The sequence below is a fragment of the Pyrgilauda ruficollis genome, unplaced genomic scaffold (genome assembly GCF_017590135.1).
Source record: "Pyrgilauda ruficollis isolate IOZ18807 unplaced genomic scaffold, ASM1759013v1 scaffold17, whole genome shotgun sequence".
Taxonomy (NCBI): domain Eukaryota; kingdom Metazoa; phylum Chordata; class Aves; order Passeriformes; family Passeridae; genus Pyrgilauda; species Pyrgilauda ruficollis.
In genome coordinates this window covers 8,778,132-8,800,364 of record NW_024515875.1, presented here as the reverse complement: position 1 = coordinate 8,800,364, position 22,233 = coordinate 8,778,132, and the positions used below count along the sequence as shown (strand labels likewise).

Below are 22,233 nucleotides of genomic sequence, written 5' to 3'. Positions count from 1 at the left end.
GGGAAATGGGCCTGACAGCTTTGGTAAAGGGCTTGCAATGGAGAGTTCGGTGCTCTGCATCTCGCTGGGCATCCACTCTAGTAAAACCAGAAATTACTTTTCCAGGAGTTAGGATTTCTCATTTATGACAAGGACAACTTCTCAAAGAAGCTGGTGAAAAAAAACTTCTGGTTGGTTGTTTGCATTGATTCTTGAAATAAGAAAGAGAAGGAATTGAGATTGGGATCAGGTGTAGGAAAGAACCCTTTTTTTGTGTGCTCAGGGTGGGTGTGACCTCAGGGTGCACAAACATCAGATGAAGAGAGTAATGGATACAAAACATCTGTGGAGAGAGCAGCCATTGGTAGGAAGGACAATGCCTTAATGAAAATCGTGTAGAGATGGAAGGCCTCTTCCAAGCTCAGCTGCAACAGGATTTGTCTCATGAGCTTCCCCAGCCATTTCCTCAGTCAGGGAATTGGAAGTACCTGTGGAAGAACCCTCTGTCTCACAGAGCCTGGTGCAATCAAGTTGAGCAGTGGGAGTAGGAGCCTCTCCAGGGCAGGTATTCAGGGAAAGAGCAAGGAATGTTGGTCTTTCCCTCAGCACAGGGAAGGGCATCCTTCAGTGCCTCTTGGCACAGATGTGCTGGCGCACCGCCACTCTGCCTGTGGGGCTGGCTTTGTGTCAGCCCTGGGCTGGTGGAGGCAGCCCCACCTGCCCTGCCCTGCTCACACAGGGGCTGTGGCCCAGCCTCTGGTTTGGCCTGTCTTGCAAGTCTCAGCTGGGCAAAACCTGTGCCCTTGGGATCTGGCACTCCTGTTTCTGGAATGGTGGGTATGTGGGATCTGTGATGTACACAGCTCCTTGCACTGCTCGCCTTTGCTGCCACACCAGGGCAGGAGAATGGGGCTGCCCCAGGCCTGGGAATCATCCTGCTCGTAGTTGTTACCATGCTCTGTCAATACATTGGTGCTTCAGCCTGACCCCTCTGCCTTTCACAGCTCGGAAATGTCTGCAGCAGATTGACACGGGAGCTGCCGGGGTCTCTTCTGCAAAGGAGCTGAAATGTGCAGTGGTACTCGGTCCATCTGTCAAGGCGCTTCATGCACCTGCCTGAAGCAGTGCCTGGGCTGAATTACACACTGCCCTTCACAGGTGTCGGCTGAGCTTATATTCCAACTAGATCCCAGGAAACTTTTCAATCATGGTGCCAACTAACCTGGATCTCTCTCAAGTTATCAGAGTCCAGCTCTATCCCCCTTCAAGTATGTATTGGAGATGGTGTTTGTTAGCTGTCCTTCCAAACAGTCATAATGCAGGGCCCAAAATCTTGGATGTGAACTGAAAGCAGGAGCTAATCCTGCTGTGACACTGTCTAGTGAATCAGGAGTGACAGCTCATGGCAAATGACTTGAGACAATTCTCCTTTTAGCATGTCCCTCACCCCGATCATGCAATTCCTGGTGCACTTTTCTATTGCTCAGTGAAGCCAGTACAGGGAACCAGAGAAAATGGTCAACAGAAGATGTGATTTGTGGTCAGAAATGATGAAAGACTTGTCACCTCTTTAATTTGCATATGTATCGTGGTGTGGAAAAGGCGTGGGTGTGTTGTTTCTGTGGTCCCACTGTAATCTTCCACCAATTATTTCCAGACTTCAACTACTTTTTCAGGTCTGAACGGCTGTGCTGAGTTCCTGGGATTAATTTGTGGTAGGTGGTCCTGTGGCTACAGCACTCATTCTCCTACTACCTTCTGTTCTGGGCAGATGGTGGAAGCAGTGCAAAATTGGATGTGAGAGCTCTGTGCTGCTCCTGGTGCCTGCTTCACTTCATGTGAGCTTCGGAGAGATTTATGTGCTGTGAAATCAATAGGGTCTCCCTCTGAAAGCATCTTGTAGATGGGACTAGTGAGTTTCCCATTGGAGTTCTGGCTAAGAATGGCTCCTTCATGTGCCAAACCTGGACCACAGTTTCCCTTGCTGAGGTAAATAATACCTCTCACCTTTAATATGAAGATTACAGAACAGTTTCTATATAAAACACTAATGAATTATACTAATACTCCCACTATAAAAAGAGTGATATTATCCTCTCCTTCATTCATACAGATTCAAGCCTCGAGATTAAATGACTTTCCTGTCTCACTTTGAGAGCTGGGTACAGAACCTGTGAGACAAAAGTGTCAATCCAGTCTTTTAACTGGAAGATTTTGCTGTAACTACTTAACCTTGTATTTGTCAATCTGCTGTGCACTTCTTTTCCTTTACATCTTGCCCTTTATGCAGGGAGTAAAAAACCCATCCAGTTTTGTGGTGAAAGTATTATCTGAGAGAAGAGAGCAGCAATATGTTTAGGACTCCTTTCTGGTTCTGTGTATCCTGAAGGCAGAGCTAGGCACAAGCAGCAGGCAGGTCATACGAGATGTCTGTTTTGCTGGGGAGGGTGAGGCTCCAGGGCAGACATGACATGGTCCTGCTGTGGGAAGAGCACAGAGAGGTCAGGCTGGGCATTGGCACGTGCAGGTGGCTATCCTAACACAAAAGCAAGCAAAGTGCTGGACCCTGCACTGCTTTGCAAGGCATAGGGAATGGGGTGCTGTGCCCCTGCTGGGATGAACTGGCTGGAAGGACATGCTCGGGCTTGTGTCCTTCACCTTTCCCTTGACCTGTGCAGCACCACTGCTGCTCTGAGCGCTCCCAGCATAGTGACAGGAGCACAGTTGTGAGCCTGTGCAACTGTACAGCTTGCTATCTGTATCAAAACCAAGTCCGGTGCTTCCAGGGGTGCAGGTTAGCACCTCTTGCAGGCAATGTGCCTTGCTGTCCCATTCATAAGTGATAAAAACACATCCATCCCAACTCTGGAGTGCAAAACTTGCTAGTAAGGAGTAGTCCTTATACTCAAGGGACTACCTGGTATTTCTATAGAATTGCCTTTTTTCTTCCCCAGTCTGGGTCTACTGGATATATTTTTACTGCCTAGAACTTCAGCCTCCTTACTGTCCATCAAAACAGAATTTGAACCTGCTTTGATATATTCACTAGCTTGCTTCAGCCTTGAGCCAGTATTTCAGAAGCAATGTGATGGACAGTTTAATTTGTCAGTATAAACCCAGCTGTTTTGTCTGTCTGCAAGAACTCTGGATCTGTGAAACTCCTGTCAAGAATATTGTATGATGGAGAAGACAATTATCTCTCTCAGAATGAGAAGGACTTGGCTGCTTTTACTCTGGGAAAGGTAACTATGGCTAAAGGTATGTACTCTACCATGTCTGACCGAGAAAATGCCAGAATGGTTGTCTATAGCCTTAGTGCTTTATAAACCTTGCTGTATAAGACACAGAAATATATTATTGGTCTTCTGTTGTCTCATCCTGAAAAATGCTCATCTGTCATGTTTTAGATGGGGGCCCATTGTAGACAGGGGAAGATGGAGAGGGCAAACAAGGACAAAAGAATAAATTCTAGTTAGTACAAGCTTTTGCTATGGTTTGTGACTTAAGTAGCTTCAAGGTGATGTGAGTTGCAGCCCTATACTTTCCATGGCACAACACTTTTATCCTGGGGGAAGAATTTTAGAAAACTACAAAACCACATTTGTAGCTTTTCTCTTTCACAAATACAAAATGAGTTACATGGGGACAGAGAGGTGATGGAAAAGACCTCTGTTAATGTTTCCCTAAACAGGAGGAAAAACACACTGCTTCAAACCACAGGCTGAGTCCATAGGCTCAGTGCATCCCAGTACGACATTCCTGAGGCTTACCTGCTATTGAGAGGCAGTGGTGCTACACAGAACTTGCCAACAATGGATGGCTCATCCTTGCTCCAAAAAAGATTCTTGGGGATATACTTCAGGGTCACGCTGTTTATCTGGCAGAGGGGAACTCGGTGGGCCAGCAGCCTTTTGCCTGTCTCCTGGTCCTTGGGTCTGCAAGGCAGGATGAGAGACGTCAGGAATGTGCTCAGTCAGCCTGCAGATACAGTCCACGTGCAGATCCATGGAAACACTGGAGGAATCTGCAGTACTATTGTGAAGCCTTCACATAACAAAATGGAGTGAGAAGACTCGTCTGTCAAAACAAGGCATTGCATGAGCGTCTTACAGACTGTCTCTCCGTGTTTTATCTCTGTATTCAGGAATATTGCTGTATAAATAGCCTTCCTCCCATCACCAACTCTTCTTACTGTTGCATATTGATTGAAGCACTGCTCAGCTTGCCACAGAGAGGTAAGTGTAGGAATGTGTTTCTTGTTGATGGAGTGGCTAAATTATCTTTTGTCTCCTTAAAAAGGAAAAAAGCTTAGAAGTTTCTTCCCTCAATTTGGTGCAAAGACACTTCATAAGACTTTAGGGACTTCACTTCAAACTTAAGGATACTCAATTGGACAGAAGCAAAAAAGTCTCTCCTACACAATTTACTAGAAAAAGAAGAGAACAAAAGAACTAATCGCTTCTGTGGGGTGCTCTGTGAAGAGCAAGAGCCTTTTACCCCTAACTTAAGTTCTCTGTAAAGAGCTTTGTTATTTTGCCTTTTATTAAAACTTTATGTTTCCAGCTCTACCTCAGATGCCATCCTGCTGATTTTATGCCATTGAGATAGCTGGGCTATCTCGGGTGTGTTATATTTCTCTGAGAGCTCATAAGACCTGGCTCAAGGAGATAATATAACAGGTAAGTAGTAGATAAGTCAACATCTGTGAAATGGTGAATGGCATGGATGGGGATCAGTACACAAACTGGGGTCCTCAACGAAAGCTAGGAGGTGTCAGGCTCAAAAAGAATGCCTACTGCACAGAGTACCACTCCTTTCAAGCTGTTAAAATCCTTGCTTTGGGATGTTGTGAATGCCTGGAAGTTTATACGACTGTACAAGTCAAGGGAGGGCGACTGGACAGGTTTGTGGAGTACAAAAGCTAGTAAGGATAATGATCTCATCTTTGGCTCTGAAAGTCCCTGAGATGTAACTAGATACAGGGAAACTCTTTGGGGAAGTATTGCTACATGCTTATACTGAGATTTTTTTAATATACTCTTCTGTAGCTACTTGCTTTTGATCTCATTGAAGGTGGGATGTTTGGATAGAGGGACAGACCTCTGTCCATCCCTGTGCTCTTACCCAGGCAATGTGAACGGAGAAATGACAGAGGTTTGGTAATGAGCCAATGACCAGAGCCCAGTGAGTTGAGTGCCACAGATCTGTGCTGCCCAGGTATTTCAAGTCCCTTCTATGGAGTCCATCCAGGGGGCCTTGCACTTCATCTATTTGGCACCTCCTAGAGCATGGAGATAATTGATTTCCTTGTGCTCATGAAGAATGACGTGTGCAGCTGGCTTGGCACTGTCCCAGAAGCACCTGGGTGACTGATCAGAAACATGATTGACGGCAGGGAAAGGGGAGAGGTGCCAAAAGGGTCAGGAAGAGCCCACAATTCTGCTAACCAAAGTGACTCTCAGGCACGGGCTGACAGCAGCACTCACAGCAGCCAACCCACACCAGCACACCCAGTCCCTCCCTTAGACTGCAGCAGTAGTTGCTAGATTTTGTGTGTCTGTGTCTGGCTCGAAGCTGATAAAAATAAGAAGCATGGCAAAATTGTGGTTATAAAAGTGAATAATGGATAGTGAATGGAGGCCATCTCTCTATGGCATGCTGTCCATGGACAGAGAACACAGTACAGCTAACCATGTTGAAAGAGCCACTCCTAGGACTGACACTTGGTGTAATCCTGCACAACGTTTGGATGGATTTATGAGACTTGGCTGGCTTCAGAGGTATGTTTTCTTGGATATAGGGGATGACATCATGTGATGTGTAAGCACACAGCAGTGCAGCTGGGAAGTGTCCTGTGTAACAAACTCCTCACTCATCAGCCCCATATCAGCTACTGAAGCTTGGGGACATGTCTTTTGGGGCATTCTGAGCAACATGTGGGGAGCAGTAAGATTGGAATGGATATTTGGGAAAGGAGACGAGAAGGGCAGTTTGAGGCAAGACAAAACCATGTAAGTCCTTTGCTGAAGATCTGAGACTAGCTGAACACTCCCAAGTAAGTCCCTCTGCACTTCTGGGAAACTGCAGGATGATATACATGACAGATCATCTGAGATAAGTCACTGATCGATCAGTGTCTCAACTGTGATGTGAGGATCTATGTTTAGATGCCCATTTGATACTCTGAACCTGACTGCACTGGAAGGCTGAGCTTTGCCTACAGCAGGGAAAATTCCCCTTTGCTACTAGTGGGAAATAAAATGGACATCTTCAATTTTATACTCTCAGATCTGTAGGTTTATTGCTGTAAGCAAATGTTTCAGTTTAGCCTTGAGCTTCTAAGAAAGGCATTTAAAAGAAACACAGCTGCTGCTCCCCCCCGCAGGGCATCTCTGGCTCGGTTACCCTGCTCTAACTCCACTGTCTCATTAAAAGCGGAGGGTACAGCAAAGCCTCGGGATTGCCTGCCTGGCTCACTTCCTTTCCCTCCAGCTCTCACATGCCTCCTGCTGGACTCCCACCAAACCTAGTGTCCGACAAATGCCAGTGGAAGCGCCGCACGGGTCCTGGTCTGACCTGGGCATTACTATTTCTTCCCTCCTGCATCCGTGGAAAAGGCAGATTCGGATTTCAAACCAGGAATAGTTGAACAGACTGAGCTCCACCAGGCTGGAGTACAAACCCAAATTGTGGTGCCTGGCTGGAAATCTGTGACCAAGCATCTACGTCACTCTGGAAAGTACCCTAGAGCCTGGCTTCCCCTTCCCCATTTCTGCCCCTTACCTCCTGGTGCCCACGACTGAATCAGCAACACAATTAGCTCCAGGGCACAGTATTTTGGCTTAGCAGTAAGGACTGTGTGGCAGCCAGCACTGGAACCCCTGTGATCCCAGCAGAGCTGGCTGGGACTCTGGCAGGCTGCTTTCCTGCTTCCTGAGGCAGACAGCAGCATGTGTTATCTGCATTGTGGTTTCCCAGAGCAATGGGCAGGGAGTAGGAAGAAGTGAGGAAGACTGGGGAACTTGTGGTGGGGAAATCCCCTGGTGGCCAGAGCTGTAGAAGCTGTGGAGTCTGATCTTTTAATCAGACACGTTGTGGTGGAGGGTGGTGCTTTCAAGAGGCATCTTTCTGTCTATACAGTGTGCCTTGGTCCCCTACCCCTTGCTTTTGCCTGCCATGGGAGTGAGAGCATTGCTGCGTTACTGCAGAGGCAACAAGTACTAACACATTTCTGACTATGCTGAGGTGCACTTGTCTCCTCTTTGCCCCTCTTGGGCATCAAGAGAAATGTCTAAGCCACCAAGCCCATCCCTCCGGAGTCTCTGGTGGATTGGGGTCCTGCTGTAAGCCCCCCCTGTCTGCCAGAGCAGGGCTATTCTCTCTGACAGTGATTGCAGTTTGAAGTGGAGCCAGGTCAGCCAGGTCAGGGTATGGTGTGGAAAAGGAACTGGCATAGCCACACAAAACTATGCAAATCAGGGGCTCCCAGGGTGTTCCTAATGCTTTGTGCACTTGGGAAAGACATGGACCCAGACAGGGTTACTGAGTAAGGGTAGCACATGCCTGATTCTTGAAGGCATTTAAGGAAAATGTGGTGGGACTCAAGAAACAAGGTTGTGGGTCATCACTCAGGGAAATACACTGTTGTTGTGCTTTTTCTGGACTAGGATAAACATCCTTACTCATGGAGCTGGGAAAAAGCAGGCCAGAAGCATGCACTGTCACTCACATGGTGATCTTTGCTGTGTCCTTGGTGCTGTTGCTGCTGAAACTGATCTCAATGCTGGTGACTCTGTTTCTTTTCTTCTGCAACTGGAACTCAACCAGGCTGTGGTGGACTGAGCAAGAAGCAAAGAATGAGGTTGTGAGGACATGTACTATCTGTAGGACCTGCCCATGACAAAAGAGGGGCTCTAGCACTCATTCACTGTCCCCACTAGCAGAAAAGATTGAACAGACATAAGAAAGAATCAAGTCTCTGTGCTATGTGAGGCACAGGGAGCATGTCTGCATAGCCCAGTGTGAACAGACAGGCATTTTCAATCCCCTGTACTTTAGCCCTGAAACACGTGTGGCTGTGTTAGTTCAGGGCTGTGCCCGCACTAACAAATCTGTTGGAAAGGGCTTTATGGAGGAGATGTGCAGGGTTATTGCTCTTCAGTGGTGTTTCTCAGACCCCACGGCCCACAGCAGCTGACTCTGATGGGGTAGTGTGCTGTAATCCATCCTGGGCTCCTCAGAGGATTTGCCTCACTGGCCAACACCCTCTGGATCCTTTTTCTCTCATGCTACTTACCACAGAACGGGGCTGAAGGACTGGTCATTAAAAAAACTTTCACTTCCTGGGGCAGCCTGCTCATGTTGACACCCGCCTGCTCCAGCAGGCCTGCAGGGGGAAATAAAGTCAGTGCAGGGAAAGCCATGGATGACAGAGCAGAAATATAAGTAAGAAACATAACAGAAATATAATATCTATCAGTCACCTCCTTTTCACCCTGCCTGACTCCCCTGTCTTGGAGAACAGGTCCCTTTCTTATACCAGTGCAAATCAGAGCAAGTACAAGTTTGTGGTGTCTGACAGTTTAACATTCCCTCAGAAAACCTCCTCTGGCTACCCCAGGTAATCATCACCACAGAACCTCTTGGTGGCTTTCTTTTCATTCCTCTGCTAACAAACTTTGCTGTCAGCTGCATCTATGCAAAATGAGCAAGACTAAAGACTACCTGAGTCAGGAAACTTAGTGCAGATGTAAATGACAGTGCAAACACCAGGGAAATTGAATTCCTTGGTCAAATGAGGAATCCATCATAACTCATGGCCTGCAACATTAAATAGCTGGCAAAATGGTTTGGTGGGATGGGGGAGAGGTGGCTGATCTGAGAGAACCTATGCCAAAAAAGGCCTCTCTTTATGTTCCTCTGGTACCACACTGCAAATAGCAGCAGAGGACACTTCCTTTCCTTGTGCCACAGCCCGGTTTCAGAAGCCTAAAAGAGGCACCTATTGCCTTCTTCCAGTCCAAAGAGTTCATCTTTGGAGAAATTTATGAAAAGGAAGTGACTCGGCAACACTGAGTAGTGTAGAAGACCGGGACTTCAGGCTTGAACTAGAATTTCCAGCTGCTTCTCTAAACAAGACATTTTTTTGAGCTGATTGCCCACTCATTCTGGCAGGGGATTCTGGAAACTCTCTTTCAACATATATCTGGGCCCTAGGAAATGTTTAAAGATCAGAAATGTTCAAGATTTTGCTGTTCTACCCTGGTCAATAGATGAGTTTTTATCCTGTATCTATAGAAGCCATAAAACAAAACAGCTTGTCAAACAGATCCAAAGCAAATCCTGCTCAGAGAAATCTGGGCTACATGCTGTGCTCTGCACTGACACCATCAGGAATGTATTGTCATCTGCTACGGGCAGGTCTCATGCTGGTACTGTACCTATTCTGGGACAGGAGGACAGGAAGGGTTTTGCACAGTCCAAGCAATGACCATTTAGGAAATCTTGATGACTTGCACAGGGGAACCCCACGACGGGACAGGGGTGGCTCAAGGCACTGATGTAGAGATGTACGGCCCGCATGTGATCACAGATCAGGAAGTTATAGCCTGCAAGGAAAAAAATCAACCAGAGAAAAGCAGCCATGAGTCTTCCTGTCAGCTTCAGGCTTTTTGCTCATTCCCAGGAACTGGGAATGAAGGAACACTGTTACCGCAGCGATCGCCTTCCCATTAATAATATTTTGCAGGGTATTTCTGTGGCTACAAGCCCAGATCCCACTGAAAGAAAAGTTCTGCAGGAAGTTAGAAGTGTATCTATCTCTCAGATTGAGTCCCTTGGAAGAGAGGGACCACAGGCTGTAAGGTTCCTGTCAATGTCCCATCAATAAGGCCATCAATCAAGCTCTCTGTAAGGGGGTGCAGCAGCTTTGACTCCCACCTGCACTGAAAGCCCAGCTATGGGAAATGAGGTACCATAGGTATCTCAGGAAAGCTGGCCCTCAATGCAGCTGACTCATACAGAACATATTTGAATGTTAGTGAGTCCACACTGTTTACTGTGGAAAGTCCTCTTCTCTAGAAGGAAAGGACAGTAGTTGTACAAACTCTCTCTCTAAGTAGACACAACTTCCAGCATGAAAACAAAAAGCAGCTTTTGTTAGTGCTACCTAAGAGCCTTTCTAGGAAAGTGTCATCTCTGCTGAAGCTAGGGTTTTGTGTCACAGAGAAGCACCACTGAAATCCCATCTCTTGATAGCAGTGCTGCCAAGACACTTGATCAGTATGTGATTTTAATTTCACCTGCTTCTTGTACTGCTGAGAAGAGATGTGGGCTGTGAATATGTTTGTCTCACTTTGCTGACTGCCATGGCTGTAGCAAGAGCTGCTTGCCAAGCAGCATTTTCCCAGTCTGCTAAATGGCCATGAAAGCTCTCTGCATGGCCAGAGAGTGCTCTTACCTGCAGAGATGAATCGGGGGCATCCTGGCTGATCTTTGCCGCCATTGACAAAATAATCAATGTGGCCTACAGGAATCCGGATCCCGAAATCTGAAAGGAGGTGAAATGCCACTTCATTCTCAGGCTTGGCTCTTCTGTAGGTTTTACCCTACATGTTGATGACAGGTCCCAATAATTGGTTGAGCATTAGTAGTACTGGAGCCAGTCCTGATGCTGGAGACATCAAGGCCAGACTTCCTGCTTCTACATGTGCATGTCTGATGCATGGAGCAGAAAATGCTCCGGGCCCTGCCATCAAAATGACTGGAAACTGTGTCTTAACCACCAGCTCAGCAACTCTAGTTCTTGGTTCTATGTAAAGGAGAGCTAAACTGACCACAGCCTTAATGTGGGATTATGAAGGATAATTGAGAGTTGTGTTGGTAGAGGTTTTCATGGTCTCCAGGCAAAAGGTGTGACTCAAAGGCACCACATTATTCTTTAGCAGATGTTCTGCCTATGTGGATCCTCAGTGCTTTAGAGAAGTTACTCTGTTGTTGCACCAGCTGTTGGTTTAACTCTGTTACTTTCCAACAGCACTCTGGGTGTCACCCTTCTTACATCAGGCAGGAAAAAACAAAGTGAGGTTAGACCTATAAATTCCCTTTAGGCAGTAAAAGTCGTGCTGAGCTGATTCTGCATAAACTCACTCTGCTGTAGCAATCTCCGCCTGTCTGTTGTTCAAAGTGCTCTGGGGTATGAATTCATCATCAAAGCCTTTCTGAACAAGACATTTCCTCAGAGTGAACTTGACCTCATAGTAGTTTGGCAAAAAAAGGGACAATGACCTACAGACTCCTTATCAATAACGATGCCAGGAGGAACAGAAGGCCAGGCTGCGGAAGAGGGAAGCCAGCTTACAGTCAGCATCAGTATGAATGGCTTCCACGAAGAGGGCATCCCCAGGATCCAGACGTTCCTCAAGGCTGGCACTGGTGTACTTAGGGCCTGCAGGATCCAGGGCTGTAACAAAATCAAACACCTCAACAAGTACTCTTCAGCCCCTCTCTTTCTTATTTCTGGACCAGTTATTTTATTTAGAACTTTAAAAAAATAGTGCTAGGCAAATATAATAAATTATTCCCAGGTCTCAGCAATTAAGCTCCAGAATAGTTTCTGCTAGAGACGACTTCCACTACAGCTTCCTTGCATTGTTCCCACTGTTCTGCACCCTTTGGCAGTGTTTTAACTAAAGGTTTTATGCTGTAAAGCCTTAAATACCTCTAACAGAGAGGGTGCATAGTCTCTCTTGGAGTTTTAGTGAAAGAGAATCAAACTTTTTAATGCTTTCCCAAATTGTACTGTTGTGTGTATTAGCACTACAGTCTGAGAAATGTCACTGCAGATCAGCAGTTACCTGGTGAATTCAGCACCCCAGGCATTAACCAACTCAGGAATTACAGAAGTTTCATATTACCTAACAATTTTAAACCAAAGAGGCTTCTGAGCCCTTTCCCCACCAATAAAATTGAGTCTTTAGCAATCACCTACATTTTTGCCTAAAACTTGCTCCTGGAGCAACTTCTGTGGACTCAAAGGAACACAGAAAAGTGTCCTTGGCAATACCAAGAAGCAGATTATTTTTTTTTCCTGACTTTTGTCCTGTTCTTGTTTTATAGAAAAGTAACCTCACAAGACATTTTTTTCACTCCCCAGGCAACAATAGTTTAGGAAGCAGCTCTGCTCCATGTGCCAATTAATCTTGGAGCTGGCTGGTTTCACAGCTTTGGACTCAGCCTCATTAATTCTCTATGGAGAAGGCAGTATCAACAATATACAAATAGGCATGTCTGCATTTGTGAGGGGAGAGGAAAAGAAAGAAGAAGCCTTATTTTGTGTTCTTTCTGTAAATAAAAGCTAAAAATAAGACTTTAGTGCTCTTTAATCTTGATAAGCACAAAAATCTGAGAGGTTCCCCACCCACTTCCAAGTTGTAGTTAAAAGCTTTAAAAGATACTGAAAATTGTTATTTAGTGTGGCATAAAATTCTTAGTGAGGAGGCAGAAACCTAATACGAACATACACTTCAGCAAATTGTGGCTCTGGGGTCAAATTCCTGTGTGAGGAATTTGTGAGGAGGCAGAAGAGATCAGGGATATCTTGGGTCTAACCCAACCTGTCTTCAGTCTCCTAAATCTGAACTGGAGTCTGCATGCCCAGTGTGCCTATGAAATCACAGGACAAACAGGAATGTAGAAAAGGGATTGTATTCAAGCAGAGATAAAAATGGAATAAAAAAATCTACAGAGCTTCTATTACATGTGGACAACATAAAGGGGAAGAGTGCTTAACTCTGAAGTTAATTACCATGGTTTCATGGAAATGTGTCTGCTTCTGCTCATCTGAAGACATCACTGATCATAAAATTCTAGTGCAGGACAGAGGCTACTCCAATTTTCTCCTAATGTAAACTTTCATTCACAGCTTTAACAAGGGCCCAACATGAAATTCACTTCCTGTTAAGAAATGCCTGTATTTCATGCAGCATGGGTAGCTGTGAAAACTGAACTAACATTTCTCTGGACTGCCCAGCCAAGAGTGGAGTGGGACCCTTCCTGAGGATACCTCTGTGAGACAGACCAGCATGGGCTGAGGCAGCAGGAGCTGAGGCCACACTGCTGGAGACGTTGTCTGTTCCTTCTTTAGTGGCATTCCTCTCCTATCAAAATGAATCTCTGTTGATGGGGATACCCAGAATTTAGTAAAACCCTTGGCAATCTGCTATGACATACAATGCAGCCCCGCTTTGAGGAGGGGTGATGGTGGTGGTGGTGTGTAGACTAGAGACCTTCCAAAGTTTCTTCTTACCTAAATGATTCTGTGACTTTATTCATGCTTCACACCTAAAGGCTGAACAGGTCTTGAGTGCACAAAAACCTCTAAATGACAGGATCAGCCTATAACCATTTTGCTCTGCAATTCCCCTAGCGGAGCCTCTTCCTCACACTCAGGAGTCTGACTGTGTTTAAGGTCAGCTCTCATTTGGTACAGTTTGGTGGCATTAGACCAGCCTACTGTGAGAACAGCCAGCTTGTGGGGGAGAACAGCAAGGAGCCTCCTCTGCGTCCTCCCAACATTGGCTCAGGCTCTTGCATTTGTTCTTTGCCTGAGCTGTGTGGTAGGGATGCCATGCCCTGGCCTTTGCCTTGTTGGCCCTGCTTGGTCCAGACTTGACTTCCCACCTTGATCTTGGGCTTGCCTTATCACTACAAATGGACTGTGCCTGACCCTGGTTCCTGTCACTGGACCTGTTCTGCTCTTCTTGCCCAGACACAGCAGGACTGTATCCCTTGTCTGTGAGGCCACTGCCCATGTTACTGTGCCCTTGGCTCTCAGCTCACGTTTTCTTGCAGAGCAGCTCACTCCTGCTGCTCCCCCCACAATTGCATTGTGGGCTTAAATTCTAAGAACCACATGTACATGCTATAATTTGGAAGTAAAGCTTATGAGTGTTGTGGGCTTTCACTAGTCATGAGGGCTTGTACTTTGCTAAGCTGGCACCAGTTTGAATAGCGTAGCAGAGGTGGAAGGACCTTTTTGCAAATACTTGTGTTCTTTTGGCAGCATGGAGGGGCCTGATGTTGGACAGGTGCTGTCAGAATCTAGGAAGAAGCCCATAAGCTTGGATCTAGTGAGCCCTTATGAAATTAAAAGACCACTCTGAATGCCTCCCCTTTCTTGCCCTTTCATTCTCTCTCCTGAAGGGCAGGTGAGGGCTGATAGACTCAGAGGGGTGATACCTGTTATCCGTCCCAGGCGACCGCTGTGGAAGTGCCCCACCAGGCCCCCGACGTGTGCTCCGAGGCTTACCCCAATGATGTGGATGGATGTCCTGGAGACTCCCAGGGCCTGCAGAGTGACAATAATACAAATTACTGCTTCTGTAGCAGAAAGGTGACATACCCTGTCCCAGCCCACACAGCAGCTCTATAACTCTCCTAATGTAGGATTGTTTTTGAGGTGTACAGTGGGAAACCAAATACTTAAGGAAATGATGGGTATTGCACTTCATGTTTTTCAGGGCCTTTCTTCAGGTGCACGGATGCAAACCCAGCCCTAAACAGGTTGGTCAGCACTGCAAACATTTCATTTAGAGTTTATATTTAGCTGGTTAACACAAGGATTCATCACCCTGATTGCAGAAGTCTTGTTCAACTGTGCTTTGCACGAACAGAACGGGATATATCTGGATATTTCCACATACTGGGAAGTTTATCTGAAGCCCAGAGCAAATATAATATAGCCTCAAATCTCACTCCCTCTAGCTTCCTGGACAAAATTTCTCAGCAGAAGAAGAAGAGTGTCCAGTGAATATGGATCTGAGAAGACCCAAGGCAGACTTTAGGTTTGTTCTGAACCGGAGAGGCAGCTGACAACTGGGATTTATTCCAGAAAATGTCAAAACTCCAAAGGAAGAAGAAAAATGGTGGCATGCTCAAGCCTGAATTGAAAGAGGGAAAAAGGAAAAATCTGGAATAAAAAAATCCACTTGTCCAGCTCCTGGATACAGCAGGTTAGGAGCAGCTCCCCAGGCGTGCTCCCTGCACTGGAATGCACAGTAGCTTACCAGGAGCTTGCTGATGAACTGTGAGATGGCGAGGGCCAGCTCTGTGACATTTTCCACTGCGGAGGGATAGGCTCCTGTAGACCCATAAACCCAGTCTACTGCGACCACATTCACCCGGCTGGTGTGCAGTATGGCTTGGACAAGCCCTTCAATCCAGGAAGGTTTGGTACCCAAAGCCCTGAGGAGTCACCAGAGACAAGGATGTTAGCTATTCCTCAAACAAAGGAGGCTCTGTTCTTCCCAGTTCCCCTAATGCCATCTGGTGAAGAGTGTGCTATCTCACTTGAAGACTCGAAGGCTGGTTTTCTGAAAAGATCCTGCAGGATCTGCTGTGGTTTCATCCTGGTTTTCTATTCAATTTCTATTCAGGCATTTGCACTTCAAAACAAAAAATATTATATGGTCACACCTGACTGAAAAATGGCACAAAAGTTTGCAGAATGATGGCAGTTAAAAAAAAAAACAAAACAGCTCCAATCCCAACACTTTCAAGAACAGAAGGATAATCTGTCTGCTTGTGGTTCTAAATGGCTTATTAACGCAGGCTATCGGGCATGAAATCCAAGAAGAAAATTTAATGGGACAAGAATCTTAAAGAAAAGACTTCTTAACTAAAAATGTTGAAAAAAGGAAAGAAGAAGGAAGGAAGGAAGGAAGGAAGGAAGGAAGGAAGGAAATTTATGCTAATTTCTAACTTTTTTTTAGGCTCCAAAGGGTGTGAAGCACAAGAAAAGGCAACTGGTCACAAATGAAAAGACTTCAAGTTGTGCTGTAATGTGGGGTGTCAGCAGCATTTTCCACCAACAGCCTCCCAGAAAATTCCTGGGTCCAGTTTGGGGCTGAGAATCCCAGTCTCTGCTCTTAGGAGTTGTTTTTCATGCAGCCACTCTGCTGGGGAGACAAGAAGGTCACACAAGCAGGAGAGTTGCACGCCAGCCCACCCGGTGTTTGAGAATGCTCGTGCAGTGTTTATTTTACCAGTGGAAACTTAGTCACAGTACTCTTCTTTCTCTCACCTGAAGCCATGGATGATGATTTTGGTTTCCAGGCTGCTGTTGAAGCTGCAGTTCTTGAGGCCATCATCAGGTGAAATCAGCTCTCCACAGCTGGGGCTCAAGGAGGTGAACAGAAGAAACTGGACCTTAAGTTTTCTGCCCCGTAGAAGGCTGGCTCTCTGGAAGTCTGTGCAGTGATGCTCTGAGAGTCTGTCTGTATTCCCTGCACAGGAGGGAGGGAGTGGCACATTTAGTCTGGGTCTGTGCAATGGGAAAAAACCACCCCTTATTCTAATTCAACAGGAAAATGAAGGTGGCAATTTCACTTCTGTTGATAAAGATTAAAAGTATCTAGCATAAATTAAAATTATACAAATCTGGAAACTTTACCCAACTGATAAAGTTGTTTCTGTCCTTTGTTGAAATACCAGTTCTGTCTGGGAAAATAACCATGGATATAATACCAGCTTTGACTTCTGAGTGTTGTTTTACCATGAGGTGAGTGATATGTTGCTGGTTTTTTAAGCAAATTGGCCACCTACACCAGGTACTAAGTATATTTATGAGGTGGCTGTTAGATCTTTAAAAAAATGGTTGCTGACAGGTAGTCACCACTGAATGGGGATAATTCTGTTCAAATTTTGGTAGGCTTATTAGAAGGTACAAGTCTAACTGAAAATAGCATCAAAAATCCAGAAATAATTATGAGAATGCTGATGAAAAAATATGTCACTGATAATTTCACAGCTGAGTCATTTACTTGATGAAAGTGCTTTATGAGAAGGAAAAGGTTGCCACTGTGTGAGATACAAAGTTGTGTTTCGTGTCAGGTACATACAGATAGTGTGTGTACTTGTGATTGTGATTTGTGTGGAAACTGATCACGGGACAATTAAAAGATGAATTCTAAAAAATAACTGCGGGAGTAAAGCATGGAAAAAGGCCTTGGAAATTATCCTTTGTTTGCAAATAGCATCTGAATTAAAGTTTTAAGAATGTTGCTGCTGGACAGAAACTTTCTGCACGTAGCTAAGCATTTAAACAGCTTTGCAATAATAACCTTTTTTTTAGAATATTGCTTGTAATAAGGAGCTTTAAAAATATAGGTTTAGAATGCATGTAAAGGAAATATGCTTATCTCAACACCTTAGCAAAACAGTAAAAAGCAGCTTGAGAAAGGAAGTTGAACATCAACTCAAGGATTGATAAGCTTCACCAAGGGAAGCTGGACATCACCGTCATGAGATTTATAGTCTTTGCAAGTAAAAGGTGGACACACATCTGGAGTTTTGGACCATACCAGCTGAAAGACTTCTTACTTCTTTGGGAAGTTGAACCCCACCATCTGGGGATACTCTTTCCTGGGGTACATCCTGAGAAAAACTAACTCACAATAGTGTATAGAATTGTGACGTAAAAATTGGGAATAGAAACTGCCGGGAATCGAAACTGCTGAGAAAGCTGTGTGTACCCCTATAAATACCTGTAAGCCTCAACCATCGGTGTGCAGTTGGAGGGAAAACTTCCCCCACTGTACCCAGCGCTGTTTTGCTCATACTTTACCATATTAATTAATAAATTGATTGTTGCTTGAATATTGGCCTAGTCAAGCTTCTTATTTATAACAGCTGGAAGCAACTTTGACCTAGGCAGAAAAAAATAAACATCCAACCTGTAGCTAGTGAAACACCTGAGCAAATTTAGGCTAGACAAAAAGCACAGAAGTTCAGCAGTATGTGTCACTAGCAGTGTTACTTTTAGAGCTGGCATAGTGGCATCTTGCTGCAGTGACAATACATGCACCTTCCCTTTCTGGACTGGAGGAGGACTTGAATCTGATATACAATAAAATAATTATTCACTTATGTACTTTTAAATCAAACATCCAGCTTTCCAATTTCCCTCAGAAGATACTTTACACCAGCTAGACAAAACACAACCTACAGGCCAGCACAAAGGGGTGAGATTCAATATTCAGATTCCCCTAGAAGGATGTGACTATCCCTCGCTGTTGTTTATTTTGGTCTTCCTGTGCACTGACAAGGAAGAAAGAGATATTTTTAGAGATCAGCTTGGAAAAAATCTAGGCCATGAGTCACTCTAAGTAGCAAAAGTGGTTCCAGTGCCAGCACAGTGCGTGAAAAATGGCATAAGATGAGGGGGATTGTGAGTAAAGGTAAGGCAGGAGGTGCACTGCAGTGAAGCTGCAGGTGATGTGGGACTGTAGATGTGACCACTAAGGCAGTCTCATTGACAGTACGATTAAGGAAAGAAAAGGAAGTGTGGCATTTGTTTATTTTTCTCTCAGCTACTGCAGATCACACTTGCTGACCTTTTGAAGCAATGTGGAAAAGATGCCTCTGCCAGAGGCAAGTGGTCCCTTTTCTGCATCCTTACACTTCAGGGCAAACCTGGATCGGTTTTGTAAATCAGGTAAATGGAATTAAGTCACTGAGAGTGATTGAATCAAAAATAAGAGAAGAAAGGACCATTCTTGCACTACTTTTTCTCCCCCGCACCTAACAAGGTTATTGCCAGGACCTCTTGACATACAGCTTGTTTAGGGAGAATTGAATTCAGATCCTTCTCTGTAAAACCTTCAATCCCTTGCCAGTCACTCATGTTTTTCTTACCTGTTTGTGCTGAGCTGGGCAGCAAGAGGAGAGCAAGAACCATGAGCAGTTTTCTCTTCGGATCTTCAACCATCTTCCTGTTCGGCCAACACAAGTATAAGGATTGTGCAGGGGAAAACAGCTGTGGTTAATGATCAGCTTGACTCTGTAATGATCAATCAGCCTGTGCACTTTTGGGAAAATGACCTAATTTGGATTTTGAGAAATTACCTCTGCTCTTATTTAACCATTAGTCAAAATCTGAAGCAGAGGCTTCACTAACTTTTTCATTAAAGGAGATGTTGACCTTCCTTTCCTCCCTACCTCCCTTTCCTCAAGGGAAACTTCTCACTTCAGAAATCAGCCAGTGAAACCAATCCCAGCAAGCGATAGAGTTACAGTGCTTTATCCTTGCTACCTAGGCCTTTCTGCCAAATTCTGATTAGGGATGCTGGTTTATCACAAGGCTTCACAGTGAGTCCATGCCAGGAAGATTCATATCAGCCTTGCATCGCATTTTCCTGCTGCATTGCTGTCTTTCCTGTATTTCTGCTTTTGGTCAGATACCTGTAACAGTCTAAATAAGGCAAAACAGTGGATTACATCTGAAAAGTGAGGGAAAGGCAGGCTAAAATGTAACTGGTGGTCATATCACCACAACATGCCCAGACTACATTTTTTAGGGTGGGGGCACCCTTCAGTAATGCACCAGCATCATGAACATGCAAATACTTCAAAAAGACCTTTGAATAAAAAACTTTTCCACTTTGATGTATACAGATGGAGAAGCAGAAGAGCACACCCAGATGTGTAACATGACATTGATGATGTGGAGGTCCCACATCCCTGGCTGAGATGGACTTTCAGGTAAGGACACACCTGTATCCTCTGTGTTGGTCTGTCGTGCTGGACAAGGCAGCTTTGCTGTGCTAAATGGCAGGAAGGGTAACGAGCAAAGTTCCCTGTCCAGGTACTAATCTACAGTGGCTTAGTTGAACAACAAAATGAAGAAATTTCTTCAGTCTGATCAGGAAGATAACCAAAGACATTTCAAAAAAACATCAGACAGTATTTTTCTTTAGAGGTATTGGTGATAGCAATGATTTCCTTACCCCAGTTTGTTCCAGCTGAAGGCTTTGGGGCTGTTTTAGGCAGAAGTTCATCTTATTTCCAAATCTTCTGAAATAAATTTCTCCAGTTTTCACTGAAAGTAAGGCAGCCTCAGCTGCCTGGCTTGGAGGACTACTGCCCCCCACTCCAACTGCATCCTCCCAGAGATATGTACAGAGATAGCTTCTGACCCTGAAATACTTGCCTCCAGGATCAAGCTGGCTTCTTGTCAGAGAAGCAGGTCCTCAGTGTCTCACAAGTATGTGCCTGAGTTTGTCAACCACATCAGTTTTCCAAGATTGAAAACTGCAATGCCAATAGCCATCTCCTGGCTTCCAGGCAATGCTTCATCTTTTCATCCCCAGCATCAGATTCATCTTATTTTATCTTACAATTCTCAGATTGTAAGATAAAGCCTGTGCACTCCAATGGGCCCATTCCTTCTTTACCAAGTCCTATGGAAATTTTGAAATTACTTGTAATATAAAGCAGGCACCAGTATTACAGCTCTAGAGTTAAACATAACCTTGGCCAAGATTTGCAGATCTGGTTTTATTTAGTGTATTTGCTGAGCTGTTAAACAACATCCTGCTGTTTAACAATTTTGCAAATGCACAAAACTGGTGGTTTTTTTTTGAAAAAAGAAATGTCTTTTTTAAATTGCCTACTAAATCTGAATTCTCAGATTTACTAATTCCTGGGATTTTTTTTTTTTTTATTATAGCAGCGCACCGTGGCAATTCCTTATGCAAACAGCAAAAGCCACTCAAGTTGCTCTGTGCTTAAAGTGCTCTTACTAGTAAAGCTATTTTGGTATAAAGGGTTTTCTTTTTATTGCTTGTGAACTTAATTACAGAGTAATTATAGTTATATTAATTCAGAAACTTAATGTCACTTATTTTGCTTCCCAGTGGAAGTGATTATGATGGCAATGGGAGCACTATTGCAAAGACTTACAAATCACTTCAGATTTCTTTTAGCAGTCCCTTACAGCACACAGTCATGAAGCACAGTGTGATTTGCTTGAGAATGCCAAGGATAGTGAAAGCAAACAAACTTGATTTTATGCACATATTCTTTTAATTAAAAAGAAAAATTTAAAAATGTGCTGTCTGCACATTCAAGCCAATGCTGAAAGTGCCCAACTCAGCTGAAAGTGTTGAGTCCCCACCAACAAAGCAACAGCTGGCAGAGGAACATAAGCACTGCAAATACCCAATGGTCAAGGAAATCTGATCACAGGAAAATTCACTTAGCCTGGAAAACTAATTTTTGATACTGGAAACAATGTAGTTGGGTTAGCAGCACCAGACCTTGGGGGAAACCAAGTGTTAGCTAAGCAAATGATGACTATTTAAAACCTCTCCCTGTGGAGAGAGGTTTGCACTCAAGGAAGGGCATGAGATACACCCAGAGCTTAGCTCATTGTTCATTAAGTTCTGGATCCCCACTACTGCTGGAATACTTAGTCTCAGAGCTCCTGCATTTTCTGTCATTTGTCTGTGAAGTAGAAACTATGGCTCTGTGCTAAGCATGCAGACTCCTGTGTATTGTTCCCAGGATTGACAGAGGAACCAGGATTAGTTCTCATCTCAACGAAAAGCAATTTGACCTCCCTGCTTTCAGAAGTGTGTCCCAGCAATGACAGAGCAGGAAGTAAACATCAAAGATTGTCTTGACAACTGAGGAAGGGCAAGTCTGCTTGGGTACTCTGTCAGAAAAGGAGGAAAACCAGCCATCTGAGCCTTTTTTGAGCACTTTCTGATCTACCTGGTATGCCTGTATAAGTATGCATAAGGGAGAACGCATCCTTACCATGTATCACCAAGTAGAAGTTCCTAGGTGAGGGCACCAGCCTCTAGGTTCAAGTTTCTCTCTCAGTTTGTCTGCCCTGTGAAGCCCTAATAATCTTCTACAACCTGGAGCAGCTCAGTAGGAAGAACACAGGCCTGCCTTAAGTGCATGTGGGTGACCTCCTGTGGTTCCTTCCACCCTAAAATAACCTGTCTCAAAGTGAAACTGTTTGCTTCAGATTTCTCTCTCCTAACCTCAAAGATTTCATGACCTACAGGAAAGCTGTAGTGTGCAAGCATCCTCCCAGCAACAAGGTTCAATCCAAAGCCTCCGACATTTTGGGAGGACATTTTACCTGAGAAGAGGATGAGTCAGCAGCAGAGAATATGCTCCTGCCATGAGAGTGCTGCAGGAAGATGGCCATGTTACATTTCTGGTGTAAACACTGTGACTCGGAGCCTTTACAGGGTAGGAGGCTCCCTTTGACACTTGTCAGAGATTAAGAACAGAGGGGAAAATGTACCTGAAGGACAGAAATGTTCCATGTGGCTTCTGTCACTGAGCAGAAGGAATTTATGGGATGGGCCTGTCTCCATTTGTGAGTTACATGTCAGGGCATTCCAACACAGCTATGGAGAAGGGATCAGTATTATCCTGTTTTTGTAAGAACTGAATGTG

General features: G+C 44.8%; 1 protein-coding gene across 1 annotated transcript; it reads right to left on the bottom strand.

Annotated features, from left to right (window-relative positions):
* Positions 1–19: 19 nt before the first annotated feature.
* PLA1A (phospholipase A1 member A) lies at positions 20–18,748 on the bottom strand. Its single transcript, XM_041463902.1, has 11 exons — positions 18,673–18,748; positions 16,061–16,262; positions 15,045–15,222; positions 14,218–14,326; positions 11,339–11,440; positions 10,439–10,528; positions 9,420–9,587; positions 8,276–8,365; positions 7,709–7,817; positions 3,750–3,914; positions 20–2,459 (listed from the first exon to the last, which is right to left on the bottom strand). The coding sequence occupies exons 1-11, from the start codon at positions 18,743–18,745 to the stop codon at positions 2,375–2,377; spliced, it is 1,371 nt and encodes a 456-aa protein (XP_041319836.1). The 5' UTR covers positions 18,746–18,748; the 3' UTR covers positions 20–2,374.
* Positions 18,749–22,233: the final 3,485 nt, after the last annotated feature.